General features: G+C 42.2%; 1 protein-coding gene across 1 annotated transcript in view; it reads left to right on the top strand.

The window, feature by feature from the left end:
• brip1 (BRCA1 interacting helicase 1) overlaps window positions 1–22427 on the top strand; it is a 48096-nt gene that overhangs the window by 4260 nt on the left and 21409 nt on the right. Inside the window, exons 6-14 of the mRNA XM_070970428.1 lie at window positions 985–1119; window positions 11643–11921; window positions 14197–14418; window positions 14561–14760; window positions 14846–14978; window positions 16436–16590; window positions 16705–16882; window positions 17215–17355; window positions 18572–18733. Coding sequence (XP_070826529.1) covers window positions 985–1119; window positions 11643–11921; window positions 14197–14418; window positions 14561–14760; window positions 14846–14978; window positions 16436–16590; window positions 16705–16882; window positions 17215–17355; window positions 18572–18733 — 1605 coding nt within the window. The remainder of the gene's footprint in view (window positions 1–984; window positions 1120–11642; window positions 11922–14196; window positions 14419–14560; window positions 14761–14845; window positions 14979–16435; window positions 16591–16704; window positions 16883–17214; window positions 17356–18571; window positions 18734–22427) is intronic.

The following is a 22427-nucleotide window of genomic DNA, read 5'->3' as shown; positions in this document are numbered from 1 at the left end:
TTGATGATAACTGACAGTACATAGCGTCAGAACAGGTATCATATCAATATTAACTGAGATATAGGCGAATCAATATGCAATACACAATTACTGCAACATGTAGTATACATCATGTCTGTAAAAGAAGATGAAAAGACAAGATGTACCGGTTTCCTGGTATTATGACAAGATTAGAACAATATAATAATAGTAATATATTGCTAAACGGATTATTTTCTGTTCTGAGGTAAAAGTCAGCACCAGTGACTCAACTATGACTTTGTCAACTGCTGAGTCTTCATCAGCAGTGAGTGGATAACTGGCATCGCAGCACATTCTAGATCCAACGGCTTTGTTTCACAAGCCAAGACGCAAAAGTCAGAGCAGTGAAACCGCAATATTTATTTATTTCTTTGTATTTCTTTGTCTCTATAGTGCATCGTTAGATTGGTACCCTAATTCTTTACATTGTGAAATTTACACTGTATAATGTCAGTGACAGACCATTATATGTTAAGGTGACATGAGAGGTGTGCTGTGCAAGAGACTTCTGTCAAACATTCTCTCATCAAACATCATGAAACAAAAGATCTCATAGGGATATCTTAAATCTTTAGTCAAAGTAAGTCAGTATCCTCCTCTCTCTGTTTTTCTAAAGTTTTCTCAGTCTCCTTAGTGTTTGCCATGGCTACACCAACAACAGACTGGTTGTGACACTGCAAATGTCCCATTCTGATTATCTCTTCCAGCAGTGTATATTTAAAAACCTACCAATAATACCCCATGTTGAAACTGTATCTAATATATATTCATAATATAAATGCAAATGCACAGTCTCTTTTTTTGTTGTTTGCATTGCTCACACAATGTTTATGTGTTTTTAATTCATCATCCTGTTGTTATGAAAATGAAGTGGCATTATTCTTTTTTTGTCAAAAAAATTGGATATTACTGGTTGAGTAATGTGCAGCCTAGCATAGTTATGTTTTTGTGTTTGTTCCTCAGAGCCGTAAAAGGCAGCGTCTGGAGCTGGGAGTGGTATTCATAGATGATGAGCCTGAGCTGCAAAATGAGCCATCAGTTCCTCAGAGTTGGATGAGAGAGCCAGACAGCCAGGCAGCTGGGATGTCCTCATGCTGCGTGAGTGCACACAGTTACACCAGTAGCATGGCTGTACTGATACATGGGGCAATATCGTCCATGTGTTTAGACAGACATGTTTCACTCAACACATTTTGACATGTAGGAAAGGCACATGTATAAATAGTAAAATGGATGATGGCTGAAGTCCATCTAGCAGCTTCATTTCAGAGTCTTGGCATTATGCATGCTGTCACACTGTCTCACTGTCATGGCTTACTGGGGCACTTGGGCAGAACAGGATGAGAGTAGGGATGACATGCAGCAAAGGTAAGGACACAGCCTGACTACGTGGAGCGCACGCTCTACCAGGTGAGCTATTGGGGCATCTTTAATTCCTGTTATTTAAAGATGGCTCAGTTCTATCTGGGCTTTTCTTAGCATTCCACCGAATGTCTGTTTTTTCCTTTGAAGCTTTTGAGGTTTCAAATTAAGCTTTAGATGTCTTTCATCATATTTTATATATATATTTTATGTCATCACCTTTAAAAAAGACTACGTCAGCCCTTGGGGGGTGGGGGATATTTAATGTTGGTACAAGTTTACTGAATGCTTTTTTCACCTTTTGGCATAAGCACAGTAACTTTATCAGGCACTCCTGGGACAGACCCCACTGTTATAATTGGTGCTTTCCAGTAGGGGCTGACAAAGACCACCTTTAGCCCATATTCCTCTCCACCTGATATAGTTACTCAGAGGTATTATAGATATTAGGGGTTGGATTACGGAAAGTCAGGGTTGAGTATGTCGTCCTTTGCGTTTTCTTGTGCCAGCACACAATGCGTGACCTCTTAGTCATGACCAACATAACTGATTTTAATTGACCAGCTGGAACCTTGAAGGAGTTAACCGTGTTATTTAAAAAAAGAACATTTTGACATATCTAAAATCATTTGAAGTGGATATATCTTTTGTTCAAGAGCACATTTAAACAAAAAAAGAGTGTGCCCATTGACGGGTAAAAGCAGCCATGTCTGTTTTGATTGAAGACAGTCCAGTTTAATGAAAGAGATGTGATAACCACATGGTCATTATGCAATGCACGGGCAACAATTGGATACACAGTTGTTTTTTGTAATATACACTACACACAAAAAGTTAGGGATATTTGGCTTTCGGGTGAAATTTCAGGATGACCCTAAACTGCACTATAACCTTTACAGATGAACTTAATTTGACCTTCTCTAAACTTTTGAATGCACATGTCCAACTGTTCAATGTTTCAGTACTTTTTGCACAACTTGCTGTTCTCTAAGGAGCTGAACCGCAAAATTCACAAAAGTGCTTGATCCATGAAACGACCAATAAATTTCCTGGTTCCATTAGAATTGGTATTTAAACAGTCCTTTTCATCATGCTGTTCACGTTTTGACATCATGAGACCAAGATGACACCTAACAACTGATCAACAGTACCTCGTCATTGCGAGGCTTCAAACAGGATGTTCTCCGAGGGCCGTGGCCACTGAGCTTAGGGTGTCACAGAGTGTCATCAGCAGGTTGCAACAGAGATACAGAGAGACTGGAAAAGTCCCAGAAAGGCATAGAAGTGGACCTCCTTTGGCCACATCCCACACTGATGACTGCTTCATTGTGAACACTGCCCTGGGGGAACCGGATGATGAATGCCACTCAACTCCAGGCACATTTAAGGGAGGTGAGAGGCACCCAAATGTCACGTCAGATCATTTGCAACCGTTCACCTCAGCGTGGTCTGCATGCTAGACAACCTGCAAAAGTACCTGACCACACCACCAGGCAAAGGCATCATCGTCTTGCATGTGCTGTTCTCTGATGAAAGATGATTCATGTTGAGCTGACATGATGGCCGCCAGTGATGTTGGAGACGTCAAGGAGAGCGCTATGCATCAACCACTGTTGTCACCAGATGAGCCTTTGGTGGTGGTGGTGTTGCAGTGTGGGCAGGTGTGTCTCATCTTTACAGAACTGTCCTGCACATCGTGAATGGTAAAGTGACAAGCCCATACTACCTGAATAACATCATTATTCCAGTCATTGTGCCCCTGCATGAACAACACAGGCCTAATTACATCTTCATGGACGACAATGCTCCAGCTCATCGAGGTCGCGTCATTTGGGAACGGCTGCTGGAGACTGGGGTACCTCAAATGGAGTGGCCTGCACTTTCTCCAGACCCTGAATCCCATAGAAAACCTATGGGATCAGCTGAGTTGCTGTGTAGAGGCTCGTAACTCTGTACCCCAGAAGCTCAATGACCTGAGGGCCTCCCATCAAGAAGAGTGGGATGCCATGCCTTCGTAGACAATAAGTCGACTTGTGAACAGCATGAGACGTTCTTGTCAAGCTGTAATTGATGCTCAGGGGCACATGACTGGTTATTGAGACATTGACATTTTTTGTTGTGGTATACCCACCCCTGTTGCTGTCTTTTATTTCAATAAATTGTTTGAGATGAGGAAATCACCATTGCATGCTTTTACTTAAATGTCCTACTTTCATGATATAATGTCACTGTAGTGTGAACTTTTTACATTTTCCACAGATTTCACCCAAAAGCCACATATCCCTAACTTTTTGTGAGTAGTGTATATGCACCCAACTTGGAGTTCTTTCATCACCTGTCCCAACTCCTCTTTGAAATGGGGACTATTCAAATAATATTGGGAGGTGTTTTTAATCAAATCCTGATTTACACAGATCGATACCTAGAGGTAGTGCTGCTGCCATTAGACAGTTGGCATCTGATTAGGGTTTAATAGGCATGTGGAGATTGATGCATCCAGCCAGATGCGAGTACTCATTCTTGTCTCCCCCTCATAATATTTACGCTGGAATTTATTTTTATTTTTTTCCTCAGTCAGTAGTGGGTTACTCTGTTAGCTCCAATGTGCAGTAGGTAACATAGTTATCTCAGATCGTGCTTAAGTTTTTCTCTGCCAAAGTCAGTTTTTACAGACCCCTGAAAGCTGCAGATGGCATTTCAATGCATCCTTACTAACAGGTAGTACACCTGAAAATTCGGGAAATTCAGTGGGGGCTCAGTTCTGTGAAATGTCTCAGTAAACCGTTCCACTGAACCAGCATGCACAACATTAAGGCCAACTTAAAAAAGTTAATTGGACACCTTAATGAATTGCAGCCATCATTGATGTCATTAATTACACTTGTGCTTTTCCTGTAATGACATATCAGAATGTCTGCTGTGAAAAAACGGCCTGCTGGTGTAGTTGACCAGGCATTTAGATGGTACAAAGCCACCCTTATTGTTTTTCGTGACGTGTACATGTCTTGCTATGAGATGTCATCATGTCTGCTGTGTATTGTCTGTTGTATCAGTATCATAAATGGCCCATAGCAGCACAGACTTACTAACACCTTCTCATAGCTGATGCCTGTAGAGTAGATTATAGCTACTTTTAGACTACTTATTGTGGTCTAAAAATGGTGTAGTGATAGTTTCACTATCAGCAATGAGTTCAATGTCATTGTCACTTTCACCACTGGGTGGCAATATACTCCACTAAATTAACTAAGGCCTTGTTTTAAAGGTGTACAGACTGAAAATGAGACAAATTTGACCAATTCGATAATTCAAGCAGGTGTCTTCATAGCAATGTCTTTCACACTCAAAAGCAACAGCAGGGAGCATTAAATCTTTGTGTCATGAAAATATATTGACATTTCAGGCTGCAGCCTGTCTGTTGTAAGTACTTGTCACTGGAAAGAGAAATCCTAGCATGCTTCAGCAGTACATATCTGACAAATTCTAAAGATGTAACAAATTATGAAATTGTGGAAACACTGATTCTTATTGACAGATGGAAGTGGAGCCACTTGTTATAGTGTATTAGAGCTGCACGTGTCCCATCTATGTCTTTGAGAGCACAAAAAATGTTACAATAAAATTTAACAGCACCACAGCAGCTTCCAAAATGAACATAAAATTATATGTTAGATTAGTTGATTCATCTGACAGTCATTTTCTTGATTAATGGATTAATCTTTTGCCAGAAAGTATAGAAAAATCATCATTATAATTTCCTGCAGCTCAAGGTGGCATCTTCACGTCTCCCCTCATCCCACCATCAGTTCAAACCTCAAGAAGATTGTGTAGCTCAGTGTACAATCATATATAACAATTAAAAGCAGCAAATCTTAACATGTCTGCTTGAGACTTGTCTGAGTCATCAGTCTGTAATTAGGGCTCAGCATCGGGGCCATTTTGGGGGCTCAGTATCTTGCCCAAGAATACGTTGGCATGTGGACTGCCAAGGCCAGGGATCGAACCACCGACCTCCTGATCAGTGGACGACTGCTCTACCTCCTGAGCCACAGCGGGAGTGGCTGTGACTCAGGAGGATCATCAAAATAGTTGCTGATTTATTTTCTGTGTGACCACTCATCAATACACTAGTTTCAGGTGGAGATTTAATGCACAGCTGTTGTATTAGACTGCAGTGGGTTTATCTGTGTGGAGCTAATAAACTGACAACTGGGAGTATTCTGAAGATACTTGTGGGGTAGTATCAGGATGAAATGAACATTTTTGTCACTCAAATGTTAATTATTTGTGAGTCCAGAACACTTTAAGATTAATCCTTTTCTGCTGAGAGCAGAAAGTTGATCGTTTTTGGTGAAAACAGTATAGCTTCCTGTATGAACCCGTTGCTGCAGTTAGACATAACCAAACCAGGTGCATAAAGTAACGCCATGTTCTGAAATCTATCTTTAATTTATTCCTCAATTCTCTCCAGGTCCCAAAGCCCAACAGGTTAGACATAATCATTAGACATGCTGAGCCATAGAATGCTGACGCACTGCTCACAGGAAGGGTTGAACTCTCAAAACGGCGTCTTAACTTGCCACAGGTGTGTGGCTTGGATTTAGATCCGTGGATGGTGGGAGGTGGAAAAAGAGGAGGAGGGAAAGTGAAGTCAAAAAAGACGCGTCCATCTCTGGTTTCCCTGCAGCTACATGACCCGGGCTCTTTTGTCCCATGAGCGCTGACTGACGGCCTGAATGGGGCCCTTTGAAGCAAGCTCCAGTTTTAATTAAGAGGGTTTGCCTCGCCTGGGCCGCTGATCTGTGAAAGCCACGGGGATAAATATTGAATGGGGTTCACCCGCTGGTTACTGCGCTCGAGGGATAAACAGGTGCTTTGGAGGGCAGATATTTGCCACTGCCGCTACCTGCACAGTGTGGTCATATCGGGAGGAGGGGGTGTTCGGTGTCATGTCTTCCGAGGTATTGGCTGTTGAAGCCCACCCTTATTGGAGTGAATTCCAAGCTCTCGAAAGCTGTGGAATGAGGAGCAAATTGGCGACCAGTGAGAGGCGCCAGTGATACCTAAGTGATCCACTGCCTGCGGCCCCTCGGTGCCCTCTGACTGGCCCCCTGGAGTGTGAGATTTCCATCTCTCAGGTGTTGGCAGGGAGTATAGCAACAGAAGCCTACCTGTGAATATTCTGAGGTGTTCAGTAACACCGCTGACCTCTGTTCTGTCAATTCAAGAAAGCTTTAGCCGCTGCATACACTTACACCTTGGTGGTGTAGATGTACCAAGGAACGTTAGTATACTTGTACTACGTAAACGTAATATACATGAACAAACTCAGTATACCTGAAGAAACGTAGTAAACCTAAAGGAAGTTAGTACAGCTGTTCCGTACAGTGTAGCCGTAAATGCTGTGTGAAGACAGGCAGTTCCCTCATGTTACATGTTGTTTGACAGACAAAGTGAGGGCATTCTCATTGCGAGTGGCACCCAAGGAGCAACACCAGTGGAATTGTTCTGTGCTGAAAGAACCAGTATGTTCTTGTTGTGAGCAGTGCTGGCGTCCCATTTGCCCCTTTTGCCAGTTATCTGCATTCCTTTCTAGGGGGTGTCTGCTCTGGGCTGTGGGGCCAGGCTTGAAACCTTGTTGTCCTGGCATCTCGGTAGGCAGGCGCGTAAAAGGATACTCTTGTGTCAGCTGTTTCCTGCTGCAGCATTTGACAAGGGCTTCTATTCATCAGGAAGCCCTTCTACACTGCCCCTACCCACCCCTCCTCCCCCCACCTGCCAATGAATAAGTAATTATTGGCCATCTTCGGGCAGGATATTTGGATGGCTCTATTTAATGTGGCAGCAGCAGGTAAGGTGATCGGGCTCAGGGCCCAGGCCGTGGAGCGTAACCGTTCCAGAGGAGAAAGGTAACTTGAACTGGTGTTGGGGCCCTGCAGCACCTCTGTTTATTTTTCACATGGGCTCAGGGCTCGTTATCCCTCTTAACTCTGAGAGACGACTCTCTAAGGGCTCCCTTTGGCCTACACTCCATCACACATTGTAATATTTGATGGGCAAACATGCTTGGAAAATCTGAGCTGCCGGGTAACTTGAGCTACTCGTCTGTCATCAGGAGTTCTACCTTCTGATCCCCATCGTAAGGTGCAATGTGTCACAACACATACCATTCATTCTTACGTGGAATCATTCAGGTAATTTGTTTAAGATTTAGGGATGAACATGTTTGCCAAGTTTGGGAGATATGTTTATTCAATATTATGTTTATTCAACATCCACCCAACAGTAAAACTGCCTTTTGTGGCCAAGTTTCCGGAAGTCACCAACCTGTTGTTTTAATAGTCTTCTCCCTTATCATTTTTACATATGGTGTGATTAAAGTGGAGACAGATAAAGAAGACATAGGGCTCTGCTGTGAAGTGATTCAAGGCCAGTCTTGTTCATTTGGATAATACCAGATAGTTTCTGGAAAATCAATTAACAAACTGTTTATGATTGCCCAGCCTTACTCTGTTTTCTGTACGTATGAGCAACACCCATTCAAATTTAGAGACCAAAAGAACATGATATATCTGTCTATAATTTAAAGCAACTATGTAATTGGTGCTGAATGTTTACTGGTGCCCCCATAGCTCACCTGGTATAGAGTGTGTATCATGTATGTAGGCTGAGTCCTTGCCGCAGCGTCCCAGGATTGTTTTGCTGCATGTCATCCTCTGTCTCTGGGCAGGGTGTTGCTTCAGTGGTTGGTGCTGATGCCTAACAGCTAGCTTGCGCGGGTTTGCTCCAGGGCCTCTAGTTTCCACCATCAAATTATGTCAGTGCCTTTAACCAAGTTTACGTGTACATATGATTTCCGTGATGCAGAAAACACAGAATCGCAGAATTTGATAATAGAAATGAAGGCAACTGTCAAATGTGTAATATGGTGGAAATTGCGTTCATTTTCCACGACCATTACAAGCATTTTTATCATGCCTGCACCAAATGAACTAGAAAGAAACCATGCTGCTATGTCTCAGATATTCTGTTGGAAAAAATGATGATGCTTTGCCTATTTGTGATCAGATATTGTAAAGAAAGAGGAGCATTGCCTGATCATGAGAGTAGCCTCTGTGAGACGCATTTGCCTGGTGTGAGCTGCATATGGAAGCTGTCCTGCAGAAGATCTGTTTGATAAAAATTAGTGCAATGTTGTGTTACATCTAGGGCTGTCAGTTTAACGCGTTAATTAGATTAATTAATTACGCTGTAAATTAACGCGCTATAAAAATTAACGCAGTTAAACATGAGTGGCAAGTCAATGCGCAAGCATTTTAAATTTGGCCCTTTGAGTGACCCGTAGGCTGCAGCGGCAGGTCGCATCCTACCTGCGCCACTAGTCAAAAGCAGGGTGACAACAGACATGGATGCGACTCCGGAGAGCGAGGCAAGCCTACTTGGACCTTTGAACGGCAAGCAAAAAGAACAAAGACGGGACTATTAACAAGAACGCAGTGATTTGTACCATGTGTAAAAAAATAATTTTCCTATCACCGTAACAGCTCCAGCCTGAATTATCATTTAAACGCTAAACATGTAGTTGCTGCTAGTGCAGCTAGTGCTACCGTGAGCTCACTCCGCCAACCCACACTTGCTGAGTTAAGGCCCCTACGCATGATCAGCGGTAAAAACGCTTTGCGCCGGCTGTCCCATTGTTTTCCTATGGAGAGAGCGCTGGCGCCCGACTAAACGGCACCGCTACCCTCGGCGTGGCGCACCGCTCGGATCTGCCGCTTACCGCTGCACTCAAAGTTCAAATTACTTTAACTTTGACCTCGTTTGCCGCTGACCTTTCAAAGCGCAACCAATAAGATAACAGCTCCAGGCAGCGTTTACGAACTACCGTTAAGCTAAATACAATGCTAACGTTAGCTTAGCTGTTTGTGTACGTTCGCTATTCCAGGCAGACACAGTGACTACTGCGTCTGCCTGGAATAGCGACTACTACTACTAATACTACGCTACTGCAAGGGCCTTATTTTGCGACAAACTCAGATACATTGTGTGTAATAATTAGCTTTCCGGAGTGAAAGGAAGTACTTGCGTTGCCTAGCAACGGTGAATCGCTCGCACTTGTTGATGACGTAACCCTGAGCTCCGCCGCCTCCGCTCAGCGCCTCTGCGCCCTACCTGGCGGTGAGCGAAGAGAAAATTTCATACTTAACGAATGAGCAAAGCCACGACAGAAAAACTGACAAACTCAATCGCAAAGTGGGTTGCTGCTGATTGCTCCTCTGATTATGAAGCACACTTCACCAATAAAAATGTGGATATCAGATCTTCTCTTCTTGGTGTATTCAATTGATTAGTCATGCACTACAATTTTGTAATGTCCTAGAATTCAAATTCTTTATTTGGGGACCTTTAGCAGATATGAGATTAAAATGCGATTAATTAGATTAATTAATTACAAATCCTGTAATTAATTAGATTAATTTTTTTAATCGCCTGACAGCACTAGTTACATCATTTATATTTATTATATTTTGAACATTTTCTCATCACGTGATTAGACACTCTCTCTGATGACTCTTTCTTTTAAGATTTATACAATAGCCAGCAAGGTCTGGCTAGTGCCCTTTTGATATTTCTGTTGCCTACAAGCTGCTTCACTGAATTTACATTGACCTAAAATTATTAAAGGAGCAGATCAGTTTAAACAGAGTTTGTGGATTTTATGTCTGTACATCCAAAGTGTGGTTTCTTTCTGCAAGAAGGCACTGATTACTGCTGTTTACACTAAAAGAGGACCTGTTGTAACAAACCACAGAAAATGCTTCCAATAATAGAAAGACTTAAAGGTAAGTAAAGAAGTAAGTGAAAATATTGAACAAAATCTGAACGAGATAAGCCGCTGGCTGGTTACCTGTAGGTACCAGAGCTCCTCTGGGAAAGGGAATGAAAATGTAGCTTACTATTACTGCTATATAGATAAATGGATAAATTACTACTGATGAAACTGAAAATGATACATTTTAGATAATATTATTTTAATTTATATTGTAATAATTGTAGTTTTTGAGAAGCCTGTGATTGGATAGTGTATGTAAACCACTGAATGGTCAAATAGTACACCACTTAAAAGAGCTCAACACATAAGCGGGATCAGTTTCATAAGCGTTGCCAGCTACACTTCACCTGTGTGTGTAAATGTGGGTGTGTGGAGGGGGGATTCACCGTGTCACTGGATGGCCAATTATGAAGCAACTAGATTTTTTTCAGCCGCCACAATGGTGGCCTATCATCTTTCAGACTGTAAAGGTCACCTGGTGCTGAGTGACAGGACACGTTATGTATGGATACAAATTCTTTGTGCTTCTCCATGTTTTTTTTCAAAAGAGTGTACAAGAAAGTCTGTCAGATAGTCTATTCAGGCTGTGGATAATGAGCAGGAGCTGATGAGTTGGAGCTGCATGTTACACAGCTCAGATGATAACATGTGATGTGTGTGTGCATGACACATAATGATTGATTGAACATTAATGTGAAACTTTGATACAAATGAAATTAACATAAAAAGTAAAGATAATTAATTTATTTACGGTTGCTTAATGAATAAATAAGTGGAACTGTTGGTTAGGTCTCAGAAGTAGATGGCCAGCCAACCTTAGCATTAATTAAACAGTGAACCATTTGCACATATGTGATGTTGCTGCCATAGTGTGAAGAGCTCGAGTGGTTGGTATTAGATGCATGCTCATAGATTTATTGATTAAGTGCAACAACTAGTCCAAAGTGTTAGATCTTTGGTGTATGGACTGTGTGCCATCTCCAACTGTATCTGTTATTTTGGATCATGCAGAAAGACTGTATAATAATTGGAGTAAGTGGAATATAGATGTGGTGATTAATAAATACAGTCTGAGCTGATCACACTGTTCTCATACAGGGAATCAATGAACTGAAAGTTTTCGTACATGCCAATTTAAATACATCAACTAATTAAAGAGTGTTACATAAAAATGGTTTGGAGACATTTTTAGCTATTACGCATGTTTCCTGCACATTTCCTCAAAGTATTAAGTTTGCCCTTGTTGAGGTGTGTGATGTGGTTCTCAAATGTCTATTCTAAGTGCAATAGAATAACAATTGGTTGCTGGTATTACACCATTAACACAACAAGATCTGGGACCCAACTGCAGTATATGAGTGAGAATGAGAATTTGAAATCTGGCAGCGAAGTATGTCTCAGTATTTGTTTCTTTTTCTCTGTCCAGTCCCCTGAACCCTGCTCCCGGTGCCCGTGTGCTTCAGCCAAAGACAAGGTCAAGGACAAGGACAAGGACAAAGAAGGGGAAAAGAAGATTCCTAAGATCTTCTTTGGCACTCGCACTCACAAGCAGATAACTCAGATCACCCATGAGCTGAAGCGTACTGTGTACTCTGGCGTGCCCATGACCATCTTATCCAGCAGAGATCACACCTGTGTCAACCCAGAGGTGGCTCCTCACGCCAACCGCAACGAACGCTGCAAGGACCTGCGGGAAAACAAAGATGTGAGGAGGAACACTGACAAACACATTCACAGTAAACGTATTTTTAACTTTATCTTTAACTTTGAAGTAATACCTCACTATAAACCCACAGGTAACGAACACTGCCAAACAAAACTCCAGCCATGTAGCCTCAGAGCAGCGATTATGCTCACAATCGGTCCAGCAAGTTGTTTTTGACCCACTAAAGTTTCAAGAAGCTTTGAGCGAGAGCTTTTTTAGAGACATGAGACACTTGCAACCCCCTAATTCTTTTCTAAAGTTGAGGTGGCCACTTCACTGTAATTAAACCAATTACGCCGTCATTGGTGGTGTTTGTCTCCCTTGGTAATTGTCTCACTTCGTCATGTGAAATAGTTGGCCCAGTCATAACCCCTTGCTGGAGTCTTCATCACCTTGGGGTCTAGTCTAGTCAGTGTCAGTTTACCATCCTGTAGTGATTCATACACAGAAACCCACATCATTCAGCTAGTGGCGTCTTCAGTCAAAACACCTGCCCTCTGTTTTAACTGTGCTATAAGCTGTCCTGATTTTCCTAAATGTGACTTCAAGGCCGTTAATCCCCCCAACTCCCCTTTCACTGAGCAGACAGGGTCCAGTGGCAACTAAGTGTCTAAGCTTAGCACATCATAGATCATTTCACCCAGGGATTTTGATTTTGTCTGGAGGTTTGCGGTGTACAGTGTGTCATTGTCACCTCAAGCTGTTAAATTCATAAGAAAGAGGGTGGGGACATCTAAAGCAGACACCTCTTTTGACAGAGTAATTGGCCTTGGTACATGAGCTGCTGCTTCTTTACACATCATCCCCGCTCACTGTGTGAGTGTCAGGACACATAAACCACTACAATAGCTAGAACATCTGACCTCATAGACAGCCTCAGAAATACTGTGTCACCTCTGGTTAAATTTGAAACTAGAGAGAGGAGAATAATTTCAGCAGGCCAGGTATGTCAGAGATAAAAAAAAATATCTAAGGCTAAGTATTTAACAGTCTTTAAACTGGATTAGGCACAAGGAAGATTTTTGTCATTTTATATCAAAGCTGCTATTAGTTGATAGACTGTATTGATTTTTAACATGTTTTCATACTATTTTAATTCCAAAAATCAAGAAGTCTCTGTTTTTTCCCATTTTCACATTCTTGACAGAGTGGAAAAAACTTTGAAATATAATTTGGACCATCATCACATCAAACTTGTCCTTAAAACTGTACCTAGAGCTGCAATGACTAATCAATCGGGCAGTTGACAGAAAATGAGTGCAGTGAATCTAGTTTCTCACACCTACGTCCTCCTGTCAACATATTATTGAATGCAGCTGAACTTGTAAAATTCTGAGCCTCTGATACGAGGTTCTTCCTTTTGTTTCCACTGTATTTTGCAAACCAGGATGTGTCAGATATACTGTATGTCCTTTGATATGACTATGGCCGAACCAGCTCTGTCATTTTTCTGGTCTGTTTGGTATGTGAGTGAAGGCAGTGCTTATGAGAAAGGCTGCAATTGAAGAAGTGCCTCTGATATTGTTGATTGTCTTTCATGTTTACTCTGAATCCAGGACACTTCTGTGGCCAGTTAGTGACCCAAAACGGTGGCCAGCACACACAGTTTGCTCCACTATAAGTGTTGTGATCCTTTCATTTTTGTTTTTGTCCTGTTACTGTTTAGCTGCTTTTTCGAACTCTATTTCTGCCAGCCACTTAGAAATCCTCTGGTCCATCTAACAGCTGACACCAGCTCCCACTGAATGGCATTCTTCAGGGCCTAAACATCTTGTCTTGTCCAGCAAGCGTTCTCCGTTATTCTTCATTTTTAAAGTATTATTTGCTCTTGTTGACACAGATGGAGTAGTGAAATGGTGGTTATTGTTAATGCATTTTTGTAGTCATCTTTTTTGTGATTTGACTACCCACTGCTTGACCAGGGATGATTGACAGCACTGCTGGCAACAGCTGAAAAGTGCAAGTTGTACAACGTGCAGGTTGCATTTGGTATAACTTCTTTGAGTGGAGTCCAGATTTAGCTGTAAGAACTCATACTCAAAATATGTAGAAATCTATGGAAACAAACCCAAAACCTGTCACAATATCTACGTGTGTCACGTTTTATTAAGTTCTTGCATTGAAAAAGGGCTATATGTCAAACTATAACTACATGTTATGCATCACATGCTGATGACTTTTAGGGGTTGATTTCCAGTTCCTAATAAAGTGGTAGTTTTATATTTGGTCTAACCCCATTCTTTCGCTATTTATCTTACTAAAACATACATTACAGGGTAGGTCATGCCGCTTTTACCATGGTGTCCAGAGGATGCGGGATCAGAACCTACTGCAGCAGGTCCATGGACTCAGTGAAGCCTGGGACATCGAGGACATAGTCGCACTTGGCAAACGGCTCCGGTCCTGCTCTTACTATGCTGCCCGTGAACTTATGCAGGAAGCCTCCATCATCTTCTGCCCATATAACTACCTGCTGGACCCAATGATCAGAGAAAGTGTGAGTAGAGTTTGGAAGAGAAGGTGGAGCATTTAGGGGAAAAAGGTAGGGAGAGATATATGAACCAGATCATATGTAGAGTTTAGGGGTTAACCTCTCACTCTCCTCTTCTTCTTTTGCTTTCAATCTTCATTTTCACCAGATGGATATCAACCTGGCAGGCCAGATCTTGGTGCTGGACGAGGCCCACAACATTGAGGACTGCGCAAGGGAAAGCGCTAGCTTCACTTTAAACCATGACAGTCTGCTGATGTGCAGGGATGAGCTTGATGGCATGGTCAACAACAACATCAGACGAGCCAAACATGAGCCACTCAGAAACTTCTGCTATAGCCTGATCAAGTTAGTGAGTCAGTGACTTAACTCATTTGTGGTTCTAATATTTTTAGTAAATATTTAAAAAGGATGTCTTTTGTCCATGTTGTAGCTGGATCCAAGAGAGTCAAAGCCTGATGTCTGAACGGGGATATGAGAGCGCCTGTAAAGTCTGGAGTGGGAAGGATACACTGGCCATCTTTGAGAGCCTGGGCATCACTGTTGCCACCTTTAATATTCTAAAGGTACACCAAAGATCTTTGCTTTGCTTATAGGAGGTCGGTGGTTCAATCCCTGGCCTTGGCAGTCCACGTCGAAGTATCCTTGGGCAAGATACAGAACACCAAAAAAAAGCTGCCCCGGATGCTGCGTGAATTCATATGTGCGTCGCTTTGGATACAAGAGTCTGCCAAATGACTAATTGTAATTACACATTCATCCACAGCTTCATTGCTTTCTCATAATTTGTCCGAATACTGTGAGTAGTGCTATTATTATTAATATTAGAAGTTCACTTAAGTGTTCCACATAACTGAGACAAGCCCAGATCAAGTGTCCACTGTAAGGGCCCTTTCACACCTACCCTTGACCACAGTCAGGACCAAAGGGCCAAACCTTGGTCTGAGGACAAGAGGTGGTCTCAGTCCAGATTAAAATGAATCATTGCTCCCAGTGTGAAAACATATTTCAGATGCTTTGACTTTAGAAAATGGAAAAACCAGGCAACAAAACAAAATCAGCCGTAGCACACGTTGGAGAGGAGAGGACCAAATATTTAACTGACATTTGGTCTGCTGACTTTATAAAGAGTCAGTTGGAAAAAAAAGTGGATGAGAGAGAGGAAATGAATATGCCTGTCTACAAACCAATCAATCCCTGATGACGACAGGATGTTGCTACGTCACGTACGTTAGTTCTTTTGTGCGTTGACACAAATGCATTCAAGTGTTAACAAAGTGAAACCAAAACTTACCAGATCAATGTATAAAATGTAACAAAAACACAAACTTTAGTTCAGACTTTTAATTCAACCCTCACAGGTTTTGATTGACATTACGTCAGTGACCAGCGTGCAGCAGAGTTCTGTGTGAGCCTGACAGGACCTGCAGCTGGTGCAGGTGCAAAATCAAGCTTCACTGTATTTCAGTATTGCACCTATATTTAATACTTCTACTACTCTACCCCAGTCGTTTGCTGATTGGTTCAGTTCCCAAGTGTTTGTCTCTGTTGATCCCAGCAGATGTTTTGAAGGCTAAAATCTCGTTGTGTTCCCTCCGTCTGATTTAGTTGTAAATCTGATGGTTTCTTCTGTGGTGAAGAGGGACAATGGACAGTTTTGTCCTTGCCCAGTATTGACAGGCTGTGTCTCATGTTTATTGTGCCATTTAGGAATTTTACACTATGATGTGCATGGATGACACCTACATGGAAATGAAGGCCTTCTTTGAAGATTTTTGACTTTGGCAACTCTGAGGTTTTAAGGGCCACACAGAAATTAGTGCACACATACTGCTAATTTAGAACAACATTAGCACCACAGTTTGTCCTTGAGGTTATTTTTAGTAAAAGTAATAGGATGTGATATTTCTTGTAAATATGTATATACGATTTATTATGTTTAAATGTTAACTGTGTGTTCTTGTTTGGTTGTAGATGTTCCTGTTTTTTCATGTATGTCTTCCACTGTCTGTCTGTGTAACAGCAAAACTTGGCAGCAGTATTGGAAAAAGAGGAGCGAGTTGGTTTGATTAATGGTAGGGAGGATATGGTGCAGGTCTCAACCATCAGCTCAGCTACCTCCACTGTCCTCGAAGGCCTCTTCATGGTGCTGGACTTCCTCTACAGGGACAACTGCAGGTCAGAGACAAACCAAACATGTCTGACATACCAAAGTCCTCAGTCATGCCAGTGCCTCTGATGAATAGGCTTTAGAATTGAATGATCACTCAGTTGTTCTCTGTCTGTTGGTAGGTTTGCTGAAGACTACCGGGTAGCTCTGCAGAAGAGCTATGCTTGGACAAACCAGGTCCCACCAGATGTCCCTGATGCCCAGGGCTTTTTGGTCCGGCCACGACCCAGACAACGCCGGAGCATCCGCGTCAAGACAGAAGTCTTAACAGTCAGCTTCTGGTGCCTCAATCCTGCTGTGGTGAGAGGTTAGACATGGCACAGTCTGCCATGTAGGCCGCACTGATCTTTGCTGAAGTCTATGAACAGGCTTGACTGAACAGGCTTTGTTTTGGGACGCAGAAAAATGTTATAATAATAAATTGAAATCAAATCTAACTCAAATCATGAATTAATGGAGTCTGAAATGAAGGTTACTGGCCGAGTGTTAAGTATGAAAGACTGTTTAGGTTTTATCCAGCTTGTCTATCTCCACTGTGCCACTAATGCCCCTTAATATTGAATGTTTTCATTATCGCATAAATTACAGTTAAAACGTCCCTTGGAGGCTCATTGTCTGTCTGTGTCTCCCAGGCTTTCTCTGACTTGAGTGGCTCTGTGCACAGCATTGTGCTGACATCAGGAACCTTGTCACCCATGGGCTCCTTCTCCTCTGAACTTGGGCTGAAATTCTCCATCCAGCTGGAGGCCAACCATGTTATCAACAAGTCCCAGGTCAGTAGGTTTACCCATGTCACTGAGCCTCTGGGAACACTGCAACCTATGCATTTTGTTGCTGTTCTGACAAAGTGCATTACTGTACAAGAGAATAGTTAGTGAGTGGATTTATACCCTTTACCCCTAACAATACTGTGGCCTTGTTCTGTGTCATACTGCTTGATTCCTTTATCTACTATCCCCATTAAATAACATCCATCCATCCATTTTCGATGCCACTTATCCCTTTCGGGGTCGCGGGGGGGCTGGAGCCTATCTCGGCTGTCAACGGGCGGGAGGCGGGGTACACCCTGGACCGGTCGCCCGCCGATCGCAGGGCACAAACACAAAACCATTCACACTCACACCTAGGGGCAATTTAGAGTCACCAATCAACCTAATGAGCATGTTTTTGGTCTGTGGGAGGAAGCTGGAGTACCCAGAGAGAACCCACGCATGCACGGGAAGAACATGCAAGCTTCACACAGAAAGGCCCGACCCGGGAATCGAACCTGTGACCTTCTTTCTGTGAGGCACGTGCACTACCTGCTGCGCCACCGTGCAGCCCCATCGAAATCACTGAAACCCCCTTTACACTTGGTATTAAAATGTGATCTGTGTCCTGACACGTTATCTGGATAAAGAAACACACATGAGGTGTAAATACACTGTGATTGGAATGTGATCAGACCTGCCTGATCACATCTGGAGATAGTCTGGCTCACCTTATGTTTGGATCTTAGGTAGGTTGCTGTTTTGTAGGCTATACAACATACAACATACAGATGTTTGTTTTTAGCCAACACAAACTGTTGTTCAGATTTAGTGAGCGAGAAAGTGAGAGGGCTGAAAGACACACACCTCACATCAAAGTGCCAAAAGACGTGTTCTTCAACAGAAATTAAAGCAGCATTAGTGGGAACTGAATGATGTACAGTAAGAAATAACTGTGTGTGCAACACGTTGCACTCATCTGTGCAGCTGATCTCATCACTGGTCTGTACACATTGGTACTGCAACACACTGGGGCAAACTGACACAGCACAGGCAAGATTGGATCTTTATTGTCCAGATAATGTTTTGCGTTTTAATACCTGGTGTGAATGAGGTATTAGTTTCCTGAAAGCTTTCCTGAAAATGAATTCTTTGGGCCAATGTGATAATGCACAAAGATAATGATTATATGAAGTACAATGTTGAACTGAACTTCAGATTTCTAATGCCTTCTCATCAGGTTTGGGTAGGCACTGTTGGTGCAGGACCCCAGGGCAGAAAACTCTGTGCCACCTACCAAAATGCTGAAACGTATGCCTTCCAGGACGAGGTGGGTGCGCTGCTGCTCCATGTCTGCCAGGTTGTGACCAAGGGTGTGCTCTGCTTTTTGCCTTCTTACAAGGTAAATATCCCACTGAAACACACTCTACTAAAACAGGAAACATAGGCCATGGAATTACTGGTCTGATGGAATAAAAGCTTGACGTGTCATGTACTTGCACCTTCAGAGTGACATTGGTTATGTGTTTGTGGTGTGCACTACAGGTTTTAAAACGGTGCTTGTCCCAGCAGTTCTTCTTCACACAACCTGTGTTTTCGATTTTAATGCTTCTGATAAGTTTATTTTCTGATTTAAATACATTTTGTCATTAGAAAGAGTACCTAATCAGCTGAATACAATTTCAACAATTCAACAAGAAAATATTTCAAATTTAATGAATCTCAATGACACAACTTTGCACTGTGAGATGGCTCCTCTGCAGGACAGCCTCCATATGCAGCTCCAACACACCACATCAGTGCGTCTGATGGAGGCTACTTGCAACACTCGTCCTTGTTTACGATCCAGAAATGTACATAGCTTTTAAATTTTTTCAAACGCACTATCTGACTCTGAGTCATATAAGGTGCAAAATAATTGAATAGAAGCCGAAGAAATCCATTATTAAACAAATGAATGTACATACAGCAGGCAACACAAAACACTCTTAAAGTATTCCCTTAACAAGGGAATTACCACAAGTAAGGTGGTTTTGTGTTTGAGCGCTATTGGTGGTTCTATTTTGATCTAGCTTGATTTACGTTCAAAATGATTAATGACATTGTCTTGAAGTAGTGGTGGATTGTTTGCGGTTAGAACATTTCCACATTTTACCACTGGAAGGTGCTAGAGACCATGGATTTGACTCGTGGCCAGTGCTTTTGTGGTTTGAAGGTATTTCTGTTCACTTATGCCATACAAAGCAAGTAACAGTTTCCAAACCCTACACTGGACTCCAACACATCCCACTGCGAGGAGGCAGCTGTCAGTGGTGTCATATGTTACAATAGATCACTACTAATCAATAGAGGTGCTTGTCAAGTACTTGTTAAATACCATCATCCTCACAGAACTGTATCCTCTTTCAGTTAATGAGGACACTTCTGAGTGCTCTCATAGACACTTTGTCCCCCTTTGTTTGTTACGCGTTTTTGTTCATGAATAATTGATGTCCATTATAGCTCAGTTGTCTCATTAGCTTCCAAAGGGTCAAGTGGATTTCATTTATCATTGTGTTTGTCCACATTGGACATGTTATGTGTATCTTTGGTCAATTAGTAATTTTGGTCAGTGAACCAAACCCAACTGGTTCCCAACTGTAACATTTTCCAGTAATTCACAGGGAAAAGAGATAGAATAGAGGTTGAAAAACTGAATGTTAGTTATGCGTTTTCCAGTATTGTTAATCCTCTGGCACCCCCTCAGATTTACCTGCCACCTCCCAGTTTCAGTTATGTTTTTAATCACTGAGGACTTTCGTTAAAATGGCCAGGGCTATAAGAGCAACACTTGAGCTTTGAGGTAAATATAACTGCTCTGAAGAAAGAAGTAGTGTGTGGAAGAGGTCGACAGCCATACTGTCCCACACACCTGAAAAAATGCTTTGTGTCTAAATGATGTTCACCTGATAGAAGGTGAAACATTTTGCCAGCTTTGGATCAAACACAGTTTTTCTATAAATATACCTTACACCCATTGTCATTTAATATCTTACATTTTGCTCAACGTTGCCACAGTGAAAAACCATTTCTCACAATTATCTATAAGGCACTTTGAACTTCTGAGCTGCCCCTCCCACTGTTGTGTCCTACACTCACATGCTGTTTCAAGTGGAAATACATTGTATCATGAAAGCCAGGCGTCACTGACCTACTGTGTTTTGCTATGATGAGTCAGTGTCATGTTAAGAGGACACATCATTCTATATGAAATCAGTGGACCTTCACAGTTGCTCTTGGCAAATTTTGTTTTTGCCTTTGGCATTTTTACGTGGTTCCTGTTCGACTTGTATATCAGCGTGTCACATGCAGTGATCATTGGTTTGATTTCTCTACATTCCTTGTTTGCTTGCTATCCTATTGCATTCTCAAACAGCTGATGACACGCCATCCAAACTGTGAGGAAGAGCTAAGACTCCGGGCCTTGTTGTTTTCTCATTTTACCTTCCTTTTTGTCAGTCTGTGTTGCTAGCCAAGGAGTGAGTATGAGCTGTGGGATGTTTTTTTATTATTGATAGCCATGTAGGAGACTTCTATCTCTCTCTCTGTGCTGATGCATAAATATTTAATCTGCAGTCAGCTCTTAAAGATGAGGAGATGAGGAGATATGAAAGGCTGGGGTATTAATTGGAGCCCTTGGAGGCCTCGTTGGTGCCGCTGAGTCCCGTCTGCCCTGTGATGTGTGTGTAAGTGTGTGTGTGGATAGGTCATCTCCAGACATCCCTGTTCAGTGTGTCTAGGTGATGGCTATCAGCCCCACATACACAGCTGGCTCAATGCAGAGTCAAGAAAGTCTCTATTTGCTTCCCTCACATACACACATAAACACACAAAGTCACTAGTATGCAGCAGGATAATTCGGCACTGTTTAAGTTCAGTTGCGTTATCTTCTTAATGCAGATGAAAAAGTACATAAGTAGTAAGATTAGTAACAAAACAAGTCTAAATCAGTGCTGTCTTTTTTGGCAGCATTTACAAATGAGCTTTTTTTGAATTTCTGTAAGTGTAACTAAGGCGTCATGTCATTCAAGTCAAATAAATGCAAGGAAAACACAAAATGTTGGCATTAGCACATAGTTGTTTTTTTTTTTTTTAAGATACACATGGACACACAAAGTATGCCTGTAATCATGGTCACACACACTTTCCCAGACAGCCTGCACCAGTGCTGTGGTTTTGTAGCACTTTAGCCTCAACAGCCCCCTAGTTAATGCCCATTAAAACCACAGCAGGCCTTGCTGTCTGGTCCCAGCCGCCAAAGGAAGGGACCGGTGCTCCACTGGAGAGGCGGACTGATGGTTTATTTAGAAAAAACAAAACAAAAAAAAACAGGGTTTTGCAGAGGTGAAAAGATGGCAGGGAATACAAGATGCTTTTAAAGGAGATTGAGATAAGGGCCATTAGGTGATGTCGCCTCGCTGTCTGTGTGAAGACGCACCCGGTGCTGGCGCCTGGGCTCTGCCGAGTGCGTGTCAAATCAAAGTCAAACCGGACTGCAGGGTGAGCACCCACCGGCACACACCGTCCTCAGCAGCCCAGGGGCATCTGAAGCACCAATCACACAGCTCCAGAAATACTGCTATTTCAAAATGAGTCTGTTTCTGTCTGTGTTTGGGAGCATATTACATTCATGGGTCAATTTGCACAGTGCAGCATACCCCCTGATTTTTTTGTAGTGCTCAGGTGATGTTTTATATGAGTTTTTACAGTGGAAACTTCAGGGTTACTGGGGTTTGACTAAGCTGGAGCTTTTTTGGGAGGCTCAGAGTTTCAGACTTAAGGATCACAAGTCAGTTCTCTTTGTTCCAATGCAGTACACCAGTATAACAGTTTATAGCTGCCATTGCATTTGAAATATAATGAAACTTGCAGAAATTTCAGACGTGATGTAAGAAAAAAGTAGGGCAGTGATGATTAATATGTTGGTTATTAATCATTTCCAAATTCTTACAAAAAGTGACAGTCCAAGATGATGTCTCTGAATTGCTTGTTTTGTCTGAGCAGCACTCTAAGTCCAAAACTCAAAGATACCCAGTTAACAGTGACATAAAACAGGA

Source organism: Chaetodon trifascialis, chromosome 9 (assembly GCF_039877785.1).
Source record: "Chaetodon trifascialis isolate fChaTrf1 chromosome 9, fChaTrf1.hap1, whole genome shotgun sequence".
Classification (NCBI taxonomy): Eukaryota; Metazoa; Chordata; class Actinopteri; order Chaetodontiformes; family Chaetodontidae; genus Chaetodon; species Chaetodon trifascialis.
The sequence above is the reverse complement of the archived record's forward strand: the minus strand, read 5'-3'. Positions and strand labels throughout refer to the sequence as shown.